The sequence below is a fragment of the Salvia hispanica genome, chromosome 6 (genome assembly GCF_023119035.1).
Source record: "Salvia hispanica cultivar TCC Black 2014 chromosome 6, UniMelb_Shisp_WGS_1.0, whole genome shotgun sequence".
NCBI lineage: Eukaryota > Viridiplantae > Streptophyta > Magnoliopsida > Lamiales > Lamiaceae > Salvia > Salvia hispanica.
Genome location: NC_062970.1, coordinates 45,188,244 through 45,209,369, shown reverse-complemented (window position 1 = coordinate 45,209,369; position 21,126 = coordinate 45,188,244). Strand labels below are relative to the sequence as shown.

Below are 21,126 nucleotides of genomic sequence, written 5' to 3'. Positions count from 1 at the left end.
ACTCAATAATCAATTTAAGTGGCTTTCGGTTGTCATAACTAATAATTATGAGACTATCCGTCTAGGATTAAGTTGTAAGATTATTTTAGTTGGAGGAAGGAGGCTATGACTAATTATCATGAGACTATCTATCTAGGATTAAGTTGAGGGGATCAATCTTATGAACCAAACATGATACATATTTAATTATGAGATTTAGTCTTGTCAACCGAACACCCCTTGTACAGTTATACTACCTACACAAACTCTCGTATAAAGAAATTGAAACCGCAGAAACGATCAATCATCGCAACTCAGTTAATAATACATTATACATCTTCATTCCAACAAATAGGTTGCTATGTTCAGTAACAAATTATCATTTTATATTTTCACAAACTCCTGCATAGACGATCAATCGCAGCTCAGTTGATAAAACGTCTCGACTCTCCACGCATTATGTCTAGACTTTATAACCCCCAAAACATTAAACCCTTACTTCTTCTTCCTCTCCAAAAACAAAATCAAAAAATTGGAACTCAAATTTCCCCCAATTCTTCACATGATCGTGCACGCCGGGTCGCCCGACCGCGTCTCGTAAACCGGGTAGCTGTTGTACCCGGGATAGCTCGGCCCGTACGACCACACCATCGGCACCGACGGCGCCGGCGCCGGCGCCTCCGCCTTCGCGGCGGGTTTGTCCTCCTTCTTATCCTCGCCGACGCTCACGAGCTCCGCGTGGCCCACGCCCTTCCTCAGCTGGCGCGTGAGCACCACCGCGTCGATGCCCTCCCCCACCACCACCACCTGATCCTTCTCCGCCCCCGCCAGAGCCGCCGACTCGACGCCCGAGATCCCCACCGTGATTTTTAGGGCTTTGGAGCGGGATTTCTCGTCGTTCATCGACACCCTCACCACAATCTTAACCTGCATCGAATTATCGAAATTAATCACTCAATCGGTTCAATTGAGCAATGAAATAAGAGGAATTCAACGAATTTGCAGTGAATTTACCTTCATTTTGTTGATTGATGAACGCGATCGATGAAATTTGAGAGAATTGAGGTGAAATGGTTTTGGTAGAGAGCAGTGTGTTTGAATTGAGAAAAAATGAGTTGAGAGAGCTGTATTTATAGCTATAGGAAGCAGTCGTGAACAAATTTACACGCGTAAACTATTTATTTTTATTTTTTATTTTTTATTTTTTATTTTTAATAAAGTTGTAGGGTCACTAATAAATGTTAATTTGTTGGTAATGTTGCATTCAAGAAATTCGAAGTAGTTTAGGAAATTCTTCTAATATAAGTGTGATTTTTAACTCAAAAACATGAGTTTGAAATCGAAGGTGTTTTATAGTAGACATAACAAAATCAAAATTTATCTCTTTTAAAATAAAAGGATTAACCTACAAAGGGTTTTTGTTTACATAATCATAAATGTGTGGACTACTACTAAACACTTGTTCTGATAATTTGAATCAACCCATTGTAGACATGCCCAAGGTTTATCGAACCGATGGTTAAAATTGAAATCGTAACCGTTGGTTACGGTTCCGAACCGAAACTGTGAGAATTTATCTGAACCAAAACCGTCGATTTTTGAAACGTGGTTCGGTTCAGGTTTAAAAATTTTCGAACCGAAACCGTGCCGGAACCGCCGCGTGGTTTCAAACCGGAACCGCGAAAAATCACCGGAAAACCGTTAAATCAAGCCGGAATCGCAAAAAATCGACGGTTTGGAACCGTGAAAAACCGTAAAAAAAACCGCCAATTCGGAACCGAAACCGAAACCGGCGGGTTCGGAACTGGAACCGTAACCAAGAAACACCCTCGCGGTTCGGTTCCGGTTCAACAATTTCCAAAACCAAAAGCGGCGGTTCCGAACCGTAACCATCGGTTCCAGAACCGTGGACACCTCTAACCCATTGCATTATGTTAGCATTATGTACCCACTCAACATATGTGGAATGATTTATTTTTTCATTAATAAGTTAATAATATACAATCATATATATAAACTAGAAAATCGTGTAATAGTGAAATATATACTTATGTAAACTGTGTTTTAAGTTATTACATGTTTAAAGGCTATTTAAGTGTTTTTAATACTACCAAAGATGATAGTTAATCCATATTTATATTCTCTTGGATACAATTGAACTATTGAAGTACTATATGGTAATGATGAAGCAAAATAAATTTAAAGTAGGTGGATTTTTCATGATTGTAATCTAAATGTGGATATTATGATATCAACCACTACGTCATAGTTTAAGATTGTATCAAGTGGAGTACGATAATTTCAAATTGAAAAAGATATGGATTATATTTATATGGACCTCATGAGTCTAAAGAAATAGGTCCATAATTTGTGTGGGGAACCCACAAAGCATATTCAATGTAATTTCAAGGAAGATACAACACATCAATGTAGGTTGTTAGAAAAAGTAGACCGAGTATATATGGTCAAGTAATAATTAATAATATTATAATATCACCAAAGAGAAATATTTTGAAGTAGGCTAAATGAAATCATAGTCTATTTGACTTCATTGTATTATATTTGAAGTAGTCTATGATAAAAATCAAAATTATTAATATTATTAATTTAGTTAAATTCTGTTTAAATTTATTATATATAATATGCTACGAGTTGATATAATTTAATTTAACTGTCTCAATGTATAAACTATTTCAGTATTTTGAATAAAATACACCCCAAAAAAAACGAAGGCACTATAGATTATTAAAAGCTATACTAGTTAGTTAAGGGTAGTGATAAAATGCAAACTTATATATTGTACAAATTCAAAACTCTTCAACACAGCTTCAACACAGTTTCAATACAATATCAACACAGAGTAAAATTTCAAGATTTTAATGTCAACACAATATCAACACAACATTAATCATTGACTACCGTTGAAATTCTGTTTACATTTTCCTGTTAATGCTTTTTTGTGATATGTTGACATTTTTCAATGATCTAGATTATAGTTTTGAGTTCATACAATATTTAGAGTTTTCAATTGATCACACTATTTATTCGTGTATTGATAATTAACCGTGAAAATAAATATACTTAATTTATTCGTTAAAGTAGGGTCTAATCCCCAATCACACGGTTTACTTTACAAAACTCTCTTTTTTGAAAAAAAGTTTTTTTAGCTGAAAAAAGTAATTTTTCTTTATGGGCAACGTGTGAATGCAAGTCAATAATGAGTTATAACGTCACGTTTGCTTATTTCACCTGAAATTTTGCTTACGACATTTAATAATTAATAAAGATATTACTCATAATATCTTTATTCGAGGACGTTCTAGGGTTAGAGTGGTTTATTTTTTATATTTAAGTAATTCAATTAATAAACTATTACAAATTAATACTAATCTGCCGACAAATCCATACTTATCTGTCGTAGTATAAACTAATACTACTAATTAATAATTAATTACTCATATTATCTTTGTTCGAGGACGTTTTAGGGTCGTGAGATCTGCTTAATTTTTATATTTAATTATTTCAATTAATGTTTAATAAACTATTACAAGTTCATACTAATCTGCCAACAAATCAATATTTAAATGTCGTAGTATAAACTGATACTACTAAAAAAGACATGTTTAAATGTTTAATAAACTATAACAAGTTCATACTTATCTGTCGACAAATCAATATTTAAATGTCGTAGTATAAACTGATACTACTAAAAAAAGACATGTTTGTGCGTTTACTTTAATTTGAGTTTGAAATCCGACCTTCTCGATCAAGCATTGATTGTTTATGACTATTGGGGTGCATAATTTTGTGTTTTTGTAAATTCATAAATCTTAGCAAAGAAGCTAATGTCATTTGAGTTCAAACAGTCAGTGAAAAACGTTTCTCAAATTAAGAAAAAAAAAGGAAAAGAAAGGAGCTAAACAAGATATAAACACATCCAAAGTATTAGTAGCTATAGCTATACTAAATTAACTTTTGTAAATATAATTGAGTAAGCACAAAACAAATGTCTTCAAATGATAATCATCCTATGATTATATTTATAAATTTTCACTAGTATTTCGCTTTTATGCAAATTCAGTGTCAAGTGTCAGTGACAAATTCATAAATGGAACCTGTGAGATCGAATACAGCGAAAAAAGATCGTTACTAGCATCGAAAGACAGAGACATCACAAGCAATGGATGACAGACGAAGAACAAAAATGAACCTAATTTCAAAATGATGGAGTTAAGCTACTGTACTGAAATTCAAAAACCAAATTTAATGAAGTTTTTCGATTTTCTGAATTGAAGGTGGGGTCGACCCACAACTCCGTCTAGATCTATCATTTTGCAATGGAATCTTCTAAACAAAGTCCATAATCCTATGGTTGATAATTGATTGATCATTTATAAATAATCTCTTTAATTATAAGTCCATAATCCTTTGGTTGTTAACAATATCAATTTGATTGATCATTTACAAATAATCTCATTAATTATAGTATTCTTAATTATTAAAAAAGAAATGTTAAATAAAATCGCTAAAGAATGGAATGGGTCAATATCACTCGTTGTAATCACCCTATCAATTTGTGGTTCAACTTTTCAAACCAACTTTTCAAACTCCCGACTCATGAAATTTCCACATAATAACAACAAATACTTGGATTTCATCTTATTTTTGGCTGTTTTCTATACATAAATATTGATGGTGATTTATATTTGGCTTGATTCAAAGGAGCAATAAACTAGATTATCTTTTTGAATTATGCAACCATTACATATACTTAAAAGGGGTTTATTGACCAATAAGTCGACACCATTTCCCATTATTTCGTATTATTCAACTTAAAATATATAATCGAGTGGGTGTTGAAATTGATTTTTAGTAAACGATCGAACCATTATAGTCAAGAAAAAGTAGTGTTGATATTGAATTAGTCCATTGCACCTAAAATCACAACCTCTTACATAAGTTACAAATTAGATTGAAACATTCAATATATGCAATTACGTTCCCACTTTTCAATCTCTATGTTTTCAAACATCCCCAACAAAACTCCTACATACCACGATTTTCGAAAAACAAAACCACTTTGAACATGGAAGCAGAGGTGGACGCATAGATTTGTTTTGGCATGGGCTATATATATTCTAATTTCGAGTTCAATTTTGATGCAATAATTTTCCTTTATTTTGTTGCCATAATAAGGGCTTTTGCACTCTTCACACAAAATATCAAAAATTCGACGATAGTACATAAATGAAAAAGAATTTTATAACCTGGTAAAAGCTTAAACCCTTCCTTGCTTCTACGTGTGTCCACAGGCAATCACTGCAATTCAATATTCTCAAATATTGGACTAATTTGTATATACATATAATTAAATATATAAAAGCAAGCATGATATATTTTATGAAATTAAACTAATAAATTTAGAAGGATGATGAAGAACATACCGTGAGAGAGAAGAAGAAGCTCATATGGTTTGGACAGAAATTCAAATACCAATCACATAGTAATTTATAACAAATGCTAACGCGTGTCAGATATGTCATGAATTGTAACGAAATTATCTTGATCAAGACCTATATATATTTTAATTATATTGTAAATTGCAACTTCTAAGTTTTTTTTAGGTGTTGATATCTATGTTCGATTGCTAGGAAATTGGCCGGAAACCAACAGTTGTTGACATATAATCACATTTCGACATGGGTCAAAATCAAATTGTAATAAATGTAAGTACTTTTTTTTATAAAAAATGTATTTTTTCGATCTTATAAATTGGGTACAAAATATTAATGATGTACTCCTCTGTCCATCATTTAAAGAATCATTTTGCCATTCTGTTGTCCACGATTTATAAAACTATTCTTTATTTCACTTTCAATATGTGGGTCTCACATTCCACCAATTTTTTACACTCGGAATACAATATAAAACTAATATTCTATTTTAAATGGGTCTCACATTCAACTCACTAACTTCCTTTCCTTTTATTTACAAAGTCAAATAATTTCTTAAAATTCATGACGAATTAAAATGACTCTTTAAATGGTGAACAAAGAGATTATCATATTTTAGGGACAGAGAGTACTATTTTAATTAATGGGTATAGGCTTGGATATGAAATGCAACCACAGATCAAAAATCGATCATGACCTTTAATAAATTTATCAATGCTATCTATCCATCGTAATTTATCAATTTTATTCCAGTTTTTCACATACAAAATTATTAAAATCTTTTTAACTACCAATAAATAAACTTGTAACAAAACAAACATTCGTGATAATGTGCTAACATTGATCGAATACGCCTCTAATCAGGTACTCCCTCCGTTTCTTCATAGTTGAGTCATTTTTCCATTTCGAGAAGTTTCTTCATAGTTGACTCATTTCCATATACGGTAACTTTTTTCTCTTTATTACTTTACTCTCTCTTACTTTATTCTTTCTACTTTATTCACTTTATACTTTATTCTTTCTATCTTTTCCTCTCTCTTACTTTTTTATCTATTTATTTAACACACATAACATTCATTTCTAAAACTCCGTGCCGAAAAGTTCCGCCTCAACTATGAAGAAACGGAGGGAGTATAAACATAGTTCAGAAAAGGTCAAATCTTTGATGATTCCATCGTATAAGAATCCTACATCTGTACCGAATTCTTTCTAGTTTAAGAATCTCCTTCTGGATTTTTGGGAAAATTAGGAGGTTCTCTAAAAGAAATATGGCTTTCTGAACGCGATTACATACAAAAGTAAGAGGTCAAATCCACTAGAGTTCGAGACAAGCATATACATGCCATAGCCCCGAGTTGCTCTGCCTTATACCTACACTACTCCAATTCCTCATGATAAAGATGTTTCTATTTATATTAATGAATTATCTTAGTTGGGACAAACTAAAAAGAAAAACGGATCATCTTTAGTGAGACGGAGGAGGTATATTTTGCGTAGTAGCTAGTACCTTAACATGCTAACGTGTAGACACTGCATTTCACTAGCTAAAAATTACTCCATGCAAGGATACCAAAACTATATAAACTACCTATCACAACTCAACTCAATTTCTAAGATGTTTCAATTTCAATAACTAAATTTATCATGTTCGAGTCAACTCAATAATCGATTTATACTACACAAACTCTCGTGCAAAGAATTTGAAACAATGGAAACGATCAATCGCATCTCGTTAATGATATATCTCCGTTCCAACAAACATGTTGCTATGTTCGTGTCACAAATTATCATTTTATATTTTCACAAAACTCCTAGATAGACGATCAATCGCAGCTCAATTAAAAAATGGAACTCAAATTTCCCCAAATTCTTCACATAATCGTGCAGGTTGGATCGCTCGACCGCGTCTCGTAAACCGGGTAGCTGTTGTACCCGGGATAGCTCGGCCCGTACGACCACACCATCGGCACCGCCGGCGCCGGCGCCGGCGCCTCCGCCTTCGCGGCGGGTTTGTCCTCCTTCTTATCCTCGCCGACGCTCACGAGCTCCGCGTGGCCCACGCCCTTCCTCAGCTGGCGCGTGAGCACCACCGCGTCGATGCTCTCCCCCACCACCACCACCTGATCCTTCTCCGCCCCCGCCAGAGCCGCCGATTCGACGCCGGAGATCCCCACCGTGATTTTTAGGGCTTTGGAGCGGGATTTCTCGTCGTTCATCGACACCCTCACCACAATCTTAACCTGCATCGAATTATCCAAATTAATCACTCAATCGATTCAATTGAGCAATGAAATCAGAGGAATTCAACGAATTTGCAGTGAATTTACCTTCATTTTGTTGATTGATGAACGCGATCGATGAAATTTGAAGGAATTGAGATGAAATGGCTTTGGTAGAGAGCAGAGTGTTTGAATTGAGGGAGAATGGAGCTGAGAGAGTGGTATTTATAGGGTCGTGAAGATAATTTAAACGCGTTTATTATTATTATTTTTATTATTTTAATAATATTGTAGGGTCTTGATAAATGTTTTTGAGTTTTGATATTTTCTATCGTTAGTATTTTTGGTAGTTTGACAAATTCTTCTTATATTAAAAGGATAATATTATCTAATTAATAAATAAAAAATTTGAATGATTAAATGTGTCATTTGTAACTCATATATTACAAAATCGGAATTTATACTCCCTCGGTCCCATTAGAAATAAACGTTTTCCTTTTTAGTTTGTCCCATTAAAATTGAAACGTTTCGTAAAATGGAAATATCTCTATCTCTACTTTTTCATCTCTTTCACTTTACTCTCTTTTCATTAACTCACAAAACAACACTATATAAAAATCTGTGCCGATTCCCAAATATTGCATATTTAATGAGACAAAGAGACTATCTTTTATGATAAAAGCGTTAGCCTGCGATGGGTTTTCGTTTATAATTTTTTCTTAATCATATTTGTATTATACCTTGATTTTTATTAATTGTACTACCAAACAATTGTTCCTATAATTTGATTCAACCCATGGCACTATAAGTAGTTATGTTAGTTTGCTTTTGTAAATATTGCATTCTGCACCCACTGCAACATCTGTGGACTATTTTTTTTCCATTAATACCAACCAAGTGAATATACAATCATATATCTAAACTAGAAAACTAATAAATCTATAAATCGTGTAACAGTGTTAGTAACATAACTGTATTTTAAGGAATTATACTCCCTCCGTCCTATAAAAATATTACATTCTTTCATTTTTAGTCTATCCCATAAGTTTATGTACTTTCTAATTTTAAAAAGACTTTGCTCTCTAATGAGGTGAGACTCATCATGCACTAACAATACTTTAATTATTATTTTTTCTCTACCTTTCTCTTACCTTATCAATTTTACATTAAAATTTGTGTCGAATCCAAAATGTATATTCTTTGAAGATGGAGGGAGTATATGTTTATCAAAGATGATAGTCCATATTTCTATTCTCTTGGGTAGAATCAATTAAATGGTAAATTATACAATGATGAAGCAAAATTAATTTAAAGTGGATGGATTATTCGTGTGATTGTAATTGTAATTTTATTAATTAAACTTGGAATCTAAATGTGCATATTATGGTGTGAACTGTGAACAAACATCATTGTTTCAAATAAAAAATAAATAAATAATTATGGACAACGTACTACCTCATAAATGAATGGTCCATATTTTGTGTGGATCACACAGTCGCATTCAATATAATTTCGAGGAAGATACATGTCATCAGTGATGGTTGTTAGAAAAGTAGACGAGTGTATATAATATGGTCAAGTAAGAATAATACTAATATAATAATAATATTACTATTATAATACTAAAGTATCTTATATTCTTATCCACGCCAAATTATAAATACTATATGAAATTTAAAGTTTATAAGTTGTAATTTTAAGGTATGCTTTATTAGTTTTCGTAATTTGTAGTTTCAATTTTCAGGCACCACCCAAATAATTGTGTGGTTGTGTATTTTTTTATTCATAGCTTATTTTTTAAAGTAATTTTACGAATAGACTAAATCATAGTAATAGTCTATTTGACTTAGTTGTATTATATGTGTAGTCTATGATAAAATCAAAATTATCAGTATTATTAATTTAGTTTATTTAGTTAATTTTTATTAAATATAATTATCTCAATATATAAACTATTTCAGTATATTGAATAAAATACACCACAAAACAAATGCATCATAGATTACATACATATTAAAATAATGTGTATTGATAATGAACCGTGATATTTAAGGGAATATTTCAAGGCCCAAACAGTAAATTCTATAAGTGATCATTCTCAAAAATATATTTTAATTAGTGATCACAATTTTTTATTACTCCCTCCGTCCCGAATGACACAGTTTGCTATTTCGATCTGTCCCCGAATACTTGACACAGTTCACTTTTTTCATTTTTGTTAATGGACCCCATATTTCACTAACTCATTCCTACTCACATTTGTTATAAAACTAATACTTTAAAAGTATGACCCACATCCCACCAACTTTTCCAACACACTTTCCATTACATTTCTTAAAACTTGTGCCGGATCAAACCGTGTCAAGTATTCGGGGACGGAGGGAGTATTTTTCATCTTCAGAACCTAACTTTTGCCAAAATCCGGAAACTGTTATAATGGAATAAATAATAATTTTATGAAAATAAATAAACTTAATTTATTCGTCAAAGTAGGGTCTAATCCCATATCACACGGTTTAGTTCTCTCTTTTTTTGAACAAAAAGTTTCTTTTATAAAAAAAGTAATTTTTCTTTTTGAGCAACGTGTGAATGCAATAATGAGTTATAGAGAGTCACGATTGCTTATTTCACATAAAATTTTGCTTACGTCAGCATTAATAATTAATTGCTCATAATTAGAGTGTCCGCGGTTCGGAACCGTCGGTTCTTGTTTTGGAAATTGCCTAACCGGAACTGAACCGCGAGAGTGTTTTGCGGTTACGATTCAAAACCACCGGCGGTTTTTATGGTTTTTTACGGTTTTGGCTTGGTTTGACGGTTTTTCGGTGGTTTTTCGCAGTTCCGGCATGGTTTCGGTTCGAAAAATTTTGAACCTGAACCGAACCACGGTTTAAACATTTACAATTTCGGTTTGGATAAATTCTCACGGTTGCGGTTCGGAACCGTAACCGGCGATTACGGTTCCAGTGTTAACCGCCGGTTCGGTAAACCTTGGACAGGTCTACTCATAATAACTTTATTCGTGGACGTTCTAGATGAGATTTTGTCTAATAATTAATTCAATTAATGTTTAATAAACTATTACTGTTAATTATAAATTATTTGAATTTAGTTATAAAATATTACTCCCTCCGTCCCCTATAATTTTACCTAGTATTCCATTTTGGGCCGTCCCACATAATTTTACTCACTTCACTTTTACCATTTTTGGTAATAGGCCTCATATTCCACTAACTCATTCCTACTCACATTATTTATAAAACTAATACTTTCAAAGTAGGACTCACATCCCACCAACTTTTTCAACTCACTTTCCATTAAATTTCTTAAAACCCGTGCCGGGTCAAAGTGGGTAAAATTATAAGGGACTGAGGGAGTACTTATTCATACTTATACGTTGTAGTATTAATGGTACTAGTACTAAAAAAAGACTTGTTTGTGCGTTTACTTTGAGATCCGACCTTATTTATCTAGCATTGATTGTTTATGACTTTTGAGGGCATAATATTGTATTTTTCTACCTTGTGCACAAATATAAATTCATAAATCTTAGCAAAGAAGCTAATGTATTAAACAGTGAAAAACGTTTCTCAAATTAAATATAAAAAAAAAAGAAAGAAAAAAAGAGCCAGCTTGGTTATGCAATAAACAAGATAAAAACACAACCGAAATATTACTAGTAGCTATAGCTAAACAAAATTATCTTTTAAATATATTATTGAGTAAACATAAATGTCTTCAAATGATAATCATCCTATAATTATATTTATAAAATTTCATATAGTATTTTGTTTTTATGCAAATGCCAATGGCAATAGTGGATTCATAAATAGAACACGTGAGAGTGAAATAATGTCGTTACTAGCGTCGAAAAACAGAAATAAGCAATGAATGACAGCGAAGAACAAGATTAGCATCGAAAAACATAAACAAGCAATGAATGACGGCAAAGAACAAGATGAGCACAATTTCAAAAGAATGGGGTTAAACTATATATTGTACTATAAAGTCTGAGGCATATTCAAAAACCAAATTTAATGGAGTTTTTCAGTTTTTTTAATCGGACGTGGGGTCGGCCCTCTACTACTCCATCTAGATTTGTCTTCAATGGAATCTTCTAAACAAAGTCATTAATCCTTTTGGTTGTTAACAATATTAATTTGATTGATCATTTACAAATAATCTCTTTAATTATAGTATTCTTAATTATTAAAAAAGAAATGTGAGAATGGGTCAATATCATTCGTTGTAATCACCCTATCAATTTGAGGTTCAACTTTTCAAACCGAAGATGACGTTCCACGAAATATAAAGCCTCACGACTCATGAAATTTCCACATAATAACAACAAAGACTTGGATCTCATCTTCTTTTTGGTTGTTTTTTTATAGTATATAAATATTGAGATGGTGATTTGTATTTGGCTTGATTGAAGGGAACAATATACTAGCTCATACTACTTGTATAATGTTTACTATTCTTTTTCCAAAGATAATACATATTGAATAATGCAACCATTACATAAGTCACCACCATTTCCCAATATTTCGTATTATTCAACTTAAATATATATAAAATCGAGTGGGTGTTGAAATTGATTTTTAGTGAACGATCGAACCATTTTATTGTCAAGAAAAAGTAGCGTTGATATTGAATCAGTCCATTGCACCTAAAATCACAACCTATTACATAAGTTACAAATAGGTTGAAACTTTCAATATATGCAATTAAGTCCCCACTTTCAATCTATATGTTTCTAAACACCCCCAACAAAATGTCCCCTCAATTAAAGTGAACACAAATTCCTACATACCACGATTTTCGAAAAGCAAAACCACGTTGAACATGGAAGCAGGGGCGGATGCATAAATTTGTTTTGACATGGGCTATATATTCTAATTTCCGAGTTCAATTTTGATACAGTAATTTTCCTATATTTTGTTGCAGTAATAAGGGCTTTTGTACAACTCTTCACACAAAATATCAAAAATTCGATGATATTACGCAAATAAAAAAGAATTTTATAACCTGGTAAAAGCTTAAACCCTCCTTGCTTCCACGTGTGTTTGCATACCGACACTGCAATTCAATACAATCTCTAAGACCATCTCTAACAATACACCAAAAATAAATTTTGGTCTAGAAAATTTCTTCAACCATACCCCAAGCTCATACCCACTTTTGGGTTTTTCTATGTATTAACACCTAATATATATGGTGTTACTGTAAAAATTTTGTGGGACAAAAACTCAAAAATAGTGTAAAATTTGAATTTGGTGTCAATTGTTGGAGTAAAACTACTTTTTAGTGTGAGATATACTAAAAATGAGTTTGAGTTTGATGTAAACGATTGGAGATTGCCTAGGACTAATTTGTATATACATATAATTAAATATATCAAAACAAGCATGATAATATTTTATGAAATTAAACTACTAAATTTAGAAGGATGATTTAGAACATACCTTGAGAGAGAAGAAGAAGAAGCTCATTACCCAGCTCCTATACATTTGAGTATGGTTTGGACAGAAATACCAATCACATAGTAATTTATAACAAATGCTAACGCGTATCAAATATGTGAATTGTAACGAAATTATCTTGATCAATACCTAAATATATTTTACTTATATTGTAAATTGCAATTTCTATGTTTTTTAGGTGTTGATAGCTATGTTCGATTACTAGGAAATTGGCCGGAAACCAACAGTTGTTGACATATAATCACATATAATGTGTATTTCTGTCCTTTCGACAATGGGTCACATTGCAATTTGCAAGAAATGTAATTTTTTTTTATGTTTTTATAAATTGGGTATGAAATATTGTTGATGTAACATTTTTGAGGGCTGAAACAACCTATTTTACTAAATGGTTCTTGGCTTGGATATGAAATGCAATCGCAAATCAAAACATTTTGTAGTTGGGTATAAACATAGTTCAAAATTTCTCTCTCCATTGTTAATTTGTCAATTTTATTCCAATTTTTCACAAACAAAATGATTAAAATCTTTTTAACTACCAAGAAATAAACTTGTAACAAAACAAACATTCATGATAATGTGCTAACATTGATCACTCTAATTAGGTACAAACATAGTTCGAAAAAGGTTAAATCTTTGATGATTCCATCATCCATGATTGAGTCATCAAAACTTTTGGATAAGTATCCTAAATCTGTACCAATTCTTTCAAGTTAAAGAATTTCCTCCTGGATTTTTGGGAAAATTGGGAGGTTCTCTAAAAGAAACATGGCTTTGTAAACGCGATTACACACAAAAGCAAGAGATCAAATCCACCGAGTTCGAGAGAAGCATATACAGGCTATAGCCCCGAGTTGCTCTGGCTTAAACCTGCACTACTCCAATTCTTCATGATAAAGATGAAGTCCCAGCCCTAGGCGAGCACAAGCTCGGCGAAATGCCATTGCTTCTGCCTTTTGCACAGGACTCCCGAAGCTTGTGTCGCTAGCTGAAGCACTGCCTGTTGCTTCCCTGAATATCTACTTCATATGAAACAACCACATCGTTAGGATAAGATGAATGGCATTGGTACGAGGCTCAACTAGTTTGTGGGTTTACATGGTATAGCTCTAAATATTCGACCTGAAAGAGCACATATTATACAAACTAGGTAGTCCAAATTCATCTGATCACACAATTTAGAGATTCAAGTTCACTGGGATTCATATTCGGAAAACAATAGCAAGAGTCCTCACAGATTCCACATAGGTAATGCTGGTAAGTGGAGCCACACAAAATCCTAACTAACATGAGAGAAAGATCGAAAGCAGTTGACACACGCTTTAGCACTAAAGTCTAGGAGGTATGGATTCAACAGAGCCCTCTATACTGCGACCTTGAAACAAACACAGCAGTCGAAGTCAATCTATAAACACATCAGCTGTATTGTTGATAACATAGCAACAAAATCACAACTAAGACGAGAGTAAGATCAAATGCAGTTGACGCACTCTTTGGCAGTAAAGTCTAGAGCTATGGATTCAACGGGTCCTCTATATTGCGACCTTGAAACTAAAAGTTAAGATCAGCAACTGTATTGTTGAAAGTGGAGCCACAAAATCACAACTAAGACGAGAGCAAGATCAGCAGTGCACGCACTCTTCAGCACTAAAGTCGCTCTCTATATTGCGACCTTGAAACTAATACTACAGTCGAAGCTATGCTATAAACACATCATCTGCATTACTATTGCAACAATGAGAAAGGCAATTATACCTCTGCATCAGTCCCGTATAGTGTGACGCGATAGACGACCGATACAGAATTGCCATCAGCTGAGTAAGTGATGCTGCGAACCTCACCAGACCATTCTACAAACAGAAGATTGCAAACTGCTTTCACTCTTTATGATTGACAATTATAGATGATTGAACTAATTCCGAGGAACTATGCAATCCGAATTAACCAATTTAATCCAAATTGACAAAATAATCAAGTGCTTCAGAATATCCCCAAATTTCCAGTCCATCTTCTTAAACCCTAAACCCTAATACTCATCTAGTGTGTGCATACCTGGTGCGTGTAGGTTCAGAATTCGATTCAATACATGCCTGCAAAGTTAATAGAAGCTTGAATTGAAAAACAAAACGAGAACTTCGAATTCCAAATTGAGAAGAAAAGGAGATGAAGAGAGGGAGAATACCAAGGAACGTATCTAATTGAGAAGCCAGAGGGCTCAGAGCGGGATTTGAGAAGCGATTCGGGGACCTTTTTGTTCAAGTCCTTGAGAATTTCAGAAAGGGGCTTGCTTATTCCGGCGGTGGGGACAGCGGCGTCGTCAGCGTCGGAGCCGAAATTGGAGTCTTGCCGCTGCGATTTGGAGGAGGAAGAGTAGTGTGGTTTTGAGGAGAAACGACGAGGTCGCAGATGAAAGCAGGAAGCTTGAGCAATTTTGGAGATGGAGATTTTGGCGGCCATTGTTTGATCTTCGACTCTCTCTTCACTCCAAATTTGAGCTGTTTAAACCATATTTCCGACCAAAATTAATTAATTCGCTTTTAAATAAAATTAATACTCTACTTAACTGACAATTTAAAATCAAATTAGTTTGACTGTGAAATTTAAACAATCGTCAAATTAATATTCTCTATATCCCAAGAAAGATGTCTTAAATTAAGTGTGGTTTTGAGGAGAAATGACAAGCTCAGAGATGATAGCAGTAAGAGCATCTCTAATGGTACTTCGGCCCAAAAATCGGCCAGCAGTTTCTCCCCCTGCCACGTCAGTAGCATTAAAAATCCACCTATTATATCAGATTTAGGTCATCCATAGGCCAGCCGCAATAAAAATAATTCAAAAATACTACATTTACGGAATTAAAATCACAATACGGAATTAAATTTACGACATATATACGGAAAAAAATTCGTTAATTTTATTTAAATAAAAAAAGTACATTAACTAAAAATAAAAAAATTACATAATAAAAAAAATCCGAGCTTCCACACACGAGCCACCGCCCCACTCTACTCCTCACTAATTTATTAAAAAAATACATTAAAAAATGTTAGTATGCTTTGAATCTGTGTTAGTTTGCCACTAATTTATATAGGTTTTTTTAAAAAAAAATCAAAAATCGGCGCTGGTCGGGATCGGCACGCCACATCGCGGCGAGCGCATCGGCTAGCGCCCGAGCGATTGGCCAAAAAGACGTCCCCGGCCGATTTTGCGGCTGTGAGACTCCAATGGTTCGGCTAGCCGATCGGCCAGCGTGACGAATCGGCTAAGCCGGTCGCTAGCACGACCATTGGAGATGCTCTAAGCTTGAGCAATTTTGGAGAGGGAGATTTTGGCGGACATTAAGAACTTCAAACAAAAATCACCAACGGTGTTTTACCACAATAATACATGATATAAAATTGTGCGAGAAGTCCACTATTGAAAATTACAATAGTAATAAAAGTTCATGACGTATAAACTTTCACAAAATACTTGCCGGTTCCAAAATCAAAATTAGTGATTTTAGCAAAAAATAAATCCATATTTATTTTTTGTTAGTATTACGAAAATAAATTGTTTTGTGAAGAGTATTTATAGATATTTTACTTTTTTTGGTACGAAGAATTGTTTTGTGAGAAGTATTTATAGATATTTTATTTTGTTTTATACCAACAGTTCAAAACTCTTCACCTTTCTTATTCCTATATTAATTTCTATGTTAATAAGTTCGATCAATATTCTCATGCCAGATTTGCAAAAATTCCAAACCAAACCATATTATAGTCAAAAGTTAGAAGATGGACAGGAGTATCAATTATCACGTAATAATCTTCATTCATCTATTTTTAGAATATTTTCCTTAATGCTCTCAAAAATCCCTTTTTATATATTGTATAGATTATTATTTTAAATCTAAAATGGCAATTTTTTAGATATCTAAGCCCCAATCTACTCCTATCCCTAATCTACTCCTAGAATCACAATTCACCACCGACACTACAGAAACCCTAGTGGCGCACACCGATACCGCCACTGCCACTGCCACCACAGAAACCCTAGCGGCGCACACCGACACCGACACCGCCACCGCACCCAAGTTCTCAACATTATGACTGCCTACCGCGGAAAGTACGCCGGTAAGATTTTCAGCCTTTGACATTTTTTAACCACATTATGTACTCCCTCTGTCCCGCTTTAGCAGTCTCATTGACTTTTCTGCCCTCTTTTTGTAAAAATGATAAAAAATAGTTAAAGTAGAGAAATGGTAAAGTAAGAGAGATAATAATGTAGGTAAGACTCTTCTTATATTATTCTCTAACTTAATTTACCATTTCTCCTCTTTAACTATTTTTTATCATTTTTACAAAAAGAGGGCAGAAAAGTCAATGGGACTGCTAAAGCGGGACGGAATGAGTATTAATTAATGGATCTTGTGCTATTTTTCTTTCTGAAATTTATCCTTTAATGACGCGTTTATAGCCATAAATCTAGGTAAATAAGGGTGTTCACTGTTCATTGGGGAAATGGCCAATTAATTAATGGATATTGTGCTATTTTTCTTTCTGAAATTTATCCTTTAATGGCGTGTTTATAGGAATGGTCAATTAATTAATGGATCTTGTGCTATTTTTCTTTCTGAAATTTATCCTTTAATGATGCATTTATAGCCCTAAATCTAGGCAAATTAGGGTATTCACTGTTCATTGGGGAAATGACCAATTACCTACCCATCCCTGAAAAATTCAATTTCTCGCCAAAATCAATTGTTATTCCCATTTCCATTCCAGCATTAAATGAGAATAAACTAATGATATGCACTTTAATTTGTATTCTTACTCTAATTCCTTAAATATTTTCACTACATATGAGCCTGCAACCAATGCTGCAATCATTGGTACCCCTGGGAAGGTTATTATTGAGAAGAAAAGGAGATGAAGAGAGGGAGAGCCTGCAACCAATGCTGCAATCATTGGTACCCCTGGGAAGGTTATTATTGAGAAGAAAAGGAGATGAAGAGAGAAAGAATACCAAGGAACGTATCGAATTAGGAAGCTAGAGGATTCAGTGCGGGATTTGAGAAGCGATTCGGGGACCTTTTTGTTCAAGTCCTTGAGAATTTCAGAAAGGGGCTTGCTTATGCTAAATTCGACCCTAGTTATGGCTTTACCCTTTTCACCGTTTGTGGTTACTATCCATACCTGAGTGGTGTGATCTCTAATGATGAGACTTTCTACATGATCTGAGCTTACAGCCAATGCTGCAATTATTGCAATCTGGGAACAGTATTCTTGATGATACTAAATTCGACCCTAGTTATGGCTTTACCCTTTTCACCGTGTTTGATTACTATCCATACTCAACTGGTGTGATCTCTAATGATGAGACTTTTGGACATGATCAACCGTCAAGGTATATGCATAATTTTTCTAAAACTATTAAAATGATTAAATAAACAATCTGACATTTTGTATGTGTACTCGCAGGCACGAGTTTAGTTGATATTTTTAAGCATAATGGTGTTCTTGCTGGTATCAAGGTTGACAAGGGTACAATTGAGCTTGCTGGAACCAATGGTAAGACTACCACCCAAGGTCTTGATGGCCTTGCCCAACATTGCCAACAAAGAATTTAATTTATCAAACTCCTTAAATTATGCAAAATGGTACAACTCTCCCATAGTTATAGGTATCCACTTCCTATTCTAGAAATATCTACTTCATTCTTTTATATTCTAAATATCTAGATTTTTATACATAAAAATTTGGATATTTTCTTAAATAATCTGGAGAATTCTCCTAAATACCTATATATTTTAATTTTTACTAATATTTAGAGAATTCTACGTAATACAAAATAAAGTTATATTGTAATATTCCAACACACACAAGTCTCATTTCGTTCTCTGCATCTGCCTTTTTTTTTTCTCTCAACATTTTAAATCTGCAACCATGACTGCCTACCGCGGAAAGTACGCTGTCGGTTGCTTCTTTTAACCTTTTTCTAACCACAATTTTGTACCTACTATTATTAATACTCGTGTTATGCACATGATATAAGAGTTAAAAAAATGAATATAATTTTTAATGAATTTATAGTAAACAAGAACCTGAAGCAATGCGAAGATTTACAAAAAGAAAAAATGTAGTTATATTGTCCCATTATATTTAATCTTGTGCCCTAGATTTTGAAAGGCTATTTAATCTTGAAGGCCTGATTACTGATCAGATTCAGACCTTTTTTATTTTCTCATCTCTCTTAAAACTTAGTCTTTTGTCCTACAATTCATCAAAATGAGTCTATTTTTCACCTTAAAAAGTATGTTAAGATAATACAATAAAGGACTATAATTTATTTCACATCAGACTATCTTGACGATGCTAACAATTACATCAAAACTTTGCACAATAAGGTTGATGATTTGAGCCGAGGCCTCACAGATGCTGCACTCGATGGATCCAAATGCTCCTCAAGCAGCTCTAATTAGGAGCTTTTCACAAAACTAACTATATAGGATTTGTGGTTTTTAATTATTGTAACAGTGTTGACCATATAAAAAGCTCCTTCCCGAGTTTTCTTTGTCGATTTAATCATGAAATTTTATGGTGTTATTTTTTGGATTTGTAGTGCCTTTTAATATGAATTGTCATCTTTTACACAAGTTCCGAATACAGAAACAACAAATAGAACGGAAGTAACATAATACTAATATTTGACAAATAATTCTATCATGAATGGTGGCTACATTTTATTTTACTTTTTTGTCTAATGTAGGGAGTTTTAGGCAGAATGAGAAAATTACCCTTACAAGCAATATTTTCTTCAAACTACATCAATTCCATAAATGTAAAGCAACATAATGTATCACCAAAACTATGTCAATTTGTCAAGATCTATCTTGAATCCAGACATCTCAGCCTCACGGCATATTTCCTTACACTTTGCAAGCCTATAACAATAACAAGAATTTATAACATGTTTTTACAATCCTTCCACCTTTAACATCGAATTAATCTTAAAAGCTTCAATGATTGGCAAGAAGAGGTCAAGGAATTTGGGGTTGATCATTATTTTCACTTTGGGCCAGAATGTTAATTTAGAGTTTGGGGCAGAATAATTAAAGATTGGGTTGAAGATTAATTTCTAGTGTCATGGGTTGATGGAGATAGGAAGCTCGGGCAGCCTTGAAAATAAATGAAAAAGAAGTGAGTGAAAATAAATTTTATTAGTGTTTCAAATTAGTACATTTGTCAAAAACTAACATTGTTACTTTAACTTATTTTTCATTCTATTATACTCACTCCAAACTTTTTTCATCCTGTATGCAAATATTATTTCTTCAAATAATATCCCGTGTATTGCCATATAAGAATTTTATCAACATGTGAATACACATATAATTTTCAGTTAATATTTTAAGAAGTCTAAAAAAGAGAAATATGAGTGATTGTAAATAAGATTGAACTCGATTCTTACTATATACATGAATTTGATTACTTTGTAAAAAAGAATTGAAAATTTAATTTTCCTACTTTAGTTGAAGTAACACCAAACGTACGGCCTAATATCAAGAAAATAACACATAGTATGTGTTCGTATTAATAAAAATGTTAATGTGATGCAATATTGTGCCTAATAATGACACTAATTTAGTTTCACTTTTTTATCATTATTTATTGGTGTTTTATATTATTATTTGATTTAGCTAAATTTTAATTCAATATATGACTTTACGGGCAATTTGTCAAATAATACTATGCTACTTCCATGCTATTTGCTCTTTCTGCATTTGGAAATCCAAAAAATCACACTTCATACAAAATAAATCAACATACAAATATAATTCAACACCCCAATCACTCGCCTATAAATATTCTTGACCGTTAATATTTAACGGATTCGTCAGTTTTGGGCTAATTGTGGTCCGAATAGAAATTCAAAAGTTAATGTTTATGACCAAAATTGTAAAATGACCGATAATGTTTGGGAGGGGGTCAGTGCTGCGTGTGCGGCGTG

The 21,126-nt window shown here is 33.2% G+C and overlaps 3 protein-coding genes and 1 long non-coding RNA gene across 6 annotated transcripts; all 4 read right to left on the bottom strand.

Moving 5' to 3' along the window:
- Positions 1-236: 236 nt before the first annotated feature.
- Positions 237-1,141, bottom strand: LOC125196900 (heavy metal-associated isoprenylated plant protein 47-like). The gene is made up of 2 exons (XM_048095562.1): positions 994-1,141; positions 237-906 (listed from the first exon to the last, which is right to left on the bottom strand). The coding sequence occupies exons 1-2, from the start codon at positions 997-999 to the stop codon at positions 538-540; spliced, it is 375 nt and encodes a 124-aa protein (XP_047951519.1). The 5' UTR covers positions 1,000-1,141; the 3' UTR covers positions 237-537.
- LOC125196899 (disease resistance protein Pik-1-like) lies at positions 237-7,916 on the bottom strand. Of its 2 annotated transcripts, XM_048095561.1 has the most exons (3): positions 7,760-7,916; positions 7,291-7,672; positions 237-524 (listed from the first exon to the last, which is right to left on the bottom strand). In XM_048095561.1, the coding sequence occupies exons 1-2, from the start codon at positions 7,763-7,765 to the stop codon at positions 7,304-7,306; spliced, it is 375 nt and encodes a 124-aa protein (XP_047951518.1). In that variant the 5' UTR covers positions 7,766-7,916; the 3' UTR covers positions 237-524; positions 7,291-7,303. The 2 variants fall into 2 exon arrangements, with proteins under 2 accessions (XP_047951518.1, XP_047951517.1); XM_048095560.1 differs by lacking the exon at positions 237-524 and having other exon boundaries at positions 7,057-7,672.
- Positions 7,917-12,295: 4,379 nt separating this feature from the next.
- On the bottom strand, positions 12,296-13,148 carry LOC125191873. Its single transcript, XR_007171269.1, has 2 exons — positions 13,117-13,148; positions 12,296-12,730 (listed from the first exon to the last, which is right to left on the bottom strand). It is a non-coding gene; the product is annotated as an uncharacterized LOC125191873 (long non-coding RNA).
- A 537-nt stretch (positions 13,149-13,685) lies between these two features.
- LOC125196316 (DNA repair RAD52-like protein 1, mitochondrial) lies at positions 13,686-15,628 on the bottom strand. Of its 2 annotated transcripts, none has more exons than XM_048094783.1 (4): positions 15,317-15,628; positions 15,187-15,224; positions 14,890-14,984; positions 13,686-14,153 (listed from the first exon to the last, which is right to left on the bottom strand). In XM_048094783.1, exons 1-4 carry the CDS (start codon positions 15,589-15,591, stop codon positions 14,010-14,012), a joined length of 552 nt encoding a protein of 183 aa, XP_047950740.1. In that variant the 5' UTR covers positions 15,592-15,628; the 3' UTR covers positions 13,686-14,009. The 2 variants fall into 2 exon arrangements, with proteins under 2 accessions (XP_047950740.1, XP_047950741.1); XM_048094784.1 differs by having other exon boundaries at positions 14,040-14,156.
- Positions 15,629-21,126: the final 5,498 nt, after the last annotated feature.

Excerpts from the sequence above, each read along its gene's own strand:
- LOC125196316 (XM_048094783.1), bottom strand. The coding sequence starts at position 15,591 with ATGGCCGCCAAAATCTCCATCTCCAAAATTGCTCAAGCTTCCTGCTTT. Across the intron at positions 15,225-15,316 it reads TCAATTAGATACGTTCCTTG|GCATGTATTGAATCGAATTC; the intron begins GTATTCTCCCTC and ends TTAACTTTGCAG. Across the intron at positions 14,154-14,889 it reads TATACGGGACTGATGCAGAG|ATATTCAGGGAAGCAACAGG; the intron begins GTATAATTGCCT and ends CATATGAAGTAG.